At 37.1% G+C, this 2,500-nt stretch overlaps 1 protein-coding gene across 5 annotated transcripts in view; it reads left to right on the top strand.

Moving 5' to 3' along the window:
* The window catches only part of LOC143024827 (uncharacterized), an 869,652-nt gene that overhangs the window by 812,041 nt on the left and 55,111 nt on the right, over nucleotides 1–2,500 (top strand). For all 5 annotated transcript variants that reach the window (XM_076184082.1, XM_076184084.1, XM_076184085.1 and 2 more), the window contains one exon: nucleotides 2,343–2,500. This exon is cut by the window's right edge and continues 216 nt beyond it. In XM_076184082.1, coding sequence (XP_076040197.1) covers nucleotides 2,343–2,500 — 158 coding nt within the window. The remainder of the gene's footprint in view (nucleotides 1–2,342) is intronic.

Consider the following 2,500-nt stretch of genomic DNA (forward strand, 5'->3'; position numbering starts at 1 on the left):
GATGAAAGAGAGTCCAAACTAGTCTACTAGTAAATCCTCATCAATAAGGAAATGAATTAATGCACAAATGAATAGATAAATGAAAAAATCTATAGATATTTTCAACAAAAAAGTAAATATAAACAAAAGTAAATAAATAAATTTATAAAGAAATAGAATGAATAAATAAATGAATAAATAATTAGATGAATTAGTAATGAACAAACAAATATTCTCGTCAACAAATAAATAGAAGTGAGTATATCAATAGATAAATAGATTTATAAATAGAATGAATAAATAAATGAACGAATGATTAGATCAATTATTAATAAACAAATAAATATTCTCGTGAACAAATAAAAGTGAGTATATCAATATATAGACACTTAAATAAATAAATAAATAAATCAATCAATCAATAAATAATCAAAGTACACAAATAAAAATATATGGCTAAACGAATAAATAAAAAATATATATAATTTTGACGCCATCTTATCAAAAGTCCAAGAAGGCTGAGAGAACATTCTTGGACAGCCACCCCTCAGCCCCCCCCCCCCTCAGCCCCTCTCCATCTTCTCTGGCTGTGCCTCTTTAGGTTTTGTACCGCGCCCAGCACTGCATCTATCGATTGGTGCATCGTGATTGGTGCGCGTACACGGGTTGCATTGCAGGCAGGAACCGACGCTATCCTCAGGTTGTCACTAAAGAGATCATATCATATAATATATATCACATGTATATCATGTATGAAGTCATATCATCACATATCATACATCACATCATGTCATATCTTATATTATCTCATCAACTATAACACATACATACTATGTACGAGATATCATATCATATCATATCATATTTTGTCATATATCATATCAAATCATATATCAGATGTATCATATATCATATACTACATAATATATCATATCATATCATATTATATCATATCATATCAACTATAACACATAACTATGTACGAGACATCATCATATCATATCATATCATATCATATGTCATATATATAAAATCATATATCAGATATATCGTGGATATCATATACTATATAATACCATACTGTATATCATATAAAATCACATTATATCACATCACATCACATTACATCATATACCATATCAAATCATATATCAAATATATCATACATATTATATACTATATATATATATATATATATATATATATATATATATATATATATATATCATATTACAGAATCATATCATATCAGATATATATATCATATACTATATCACATCATATCACATTATATCACATATCACATCACATCATATATCAATGACATACATATATACCATATCATATCACATCATACCATATAATATATATCACGTACATGTCACATCACATCATACCATATAATATATATCACATACACATCATATCACATCATATCATACCATATAATATATATCATATACCATATCATATCACATAACATCATACCATATCATATCACATCATATCATACCATATTATATCCTAGTGATCAAACGACAGGATATGTGGGGAACAAGGGAGTAGTTCTGCGTGATGGACGTCAGAGACGATTGTCTCCCCCCCCCCTTCAAAATCCATCAATACCCTCACTCTCCAACTAGGAGGTACAACCCTAAGAGGCTGACACTCGATCCCCTCCTACCGTGTACGCCTGTGTGTGTGTGTGTGTGTGTGTGTGTGTGTGTGTGTGTGTGTGTGTGTGTGTGTGTGTGTGTGTGTGTGTGTGTGTGTGTGTGTGTGTGTGTGTGTGTGTGTGTGTGAGTGAGTGTGTGTGTGTGTGCGCGCGCCCGACTATGCAATGGACCAAAAGGTCGACAGTCAACATGGTCTTCCATAGTCTTCCTCGAACTCGTCTCACGTTTTCACGTTTTCGTGTCCTCACGTTCTCACGAACTCTTTATTTCACGGATTCACGTTCTCACTGCCTCACGTTCTCATGTCCCGTATCCTTACGTTCCCACAGTCTTACGTTCTTATTTCCTCACGTTCTCTTGTTCGTATGTCCCCATATTATCATCGGAGCCTCACGTTGTTCTCATTTCCCCATGCCATCGTGTCCTCACGTTCTCACGTTGTCCTTCTGCCCTCACGTTCTCACGTTCTCTCGTTCCTATGTCCCCATATCCTTGTATCCTCACGTCCGCATATCCCCATGCCATCGTGTCCTCACGTTCTCACGTTGTCCTTCTGCCCTCACGTACTCACGTTCTCACGTTCTCTCGTTTTTATGTCCCCAAATCCTTGTATCCTCACGTTCGCATATCCCCATGCCATCGTGTCCTCACGTTCTCACGTTCTCGAAACGTTCTTCTCTCCCGCAGGCTCGACCTTGTCCTCGACGGCGTCTCGGCGGTCGGCCAACACGACGACGACCCCGTCGACCATCTCGCCCTCGTCGTGCCCCTCGAGGTACCCGCCGGCGGTGACCGCCCACCACCACCTCCACCACCCACACAGCGTTCCTCCCTACCACCTAGAC

Source organism: Oratosquilla oratoria, chromosome 4, assembly GCF_046742065.1.
Source record: "Oratosquilla oratoria isolate Oo_2021 chromosome 4, ASM4674206v1, whole genome shotgun sequence".
In the NCBI taxonomy this organism is placed as follows: domain Eukaryota; kingdom Metazoa; phylum Arthropoda; class Malacostraca; order Stomatopoda; family Squillidae; genus Oratosquilla; species Oratosquilla oratoria.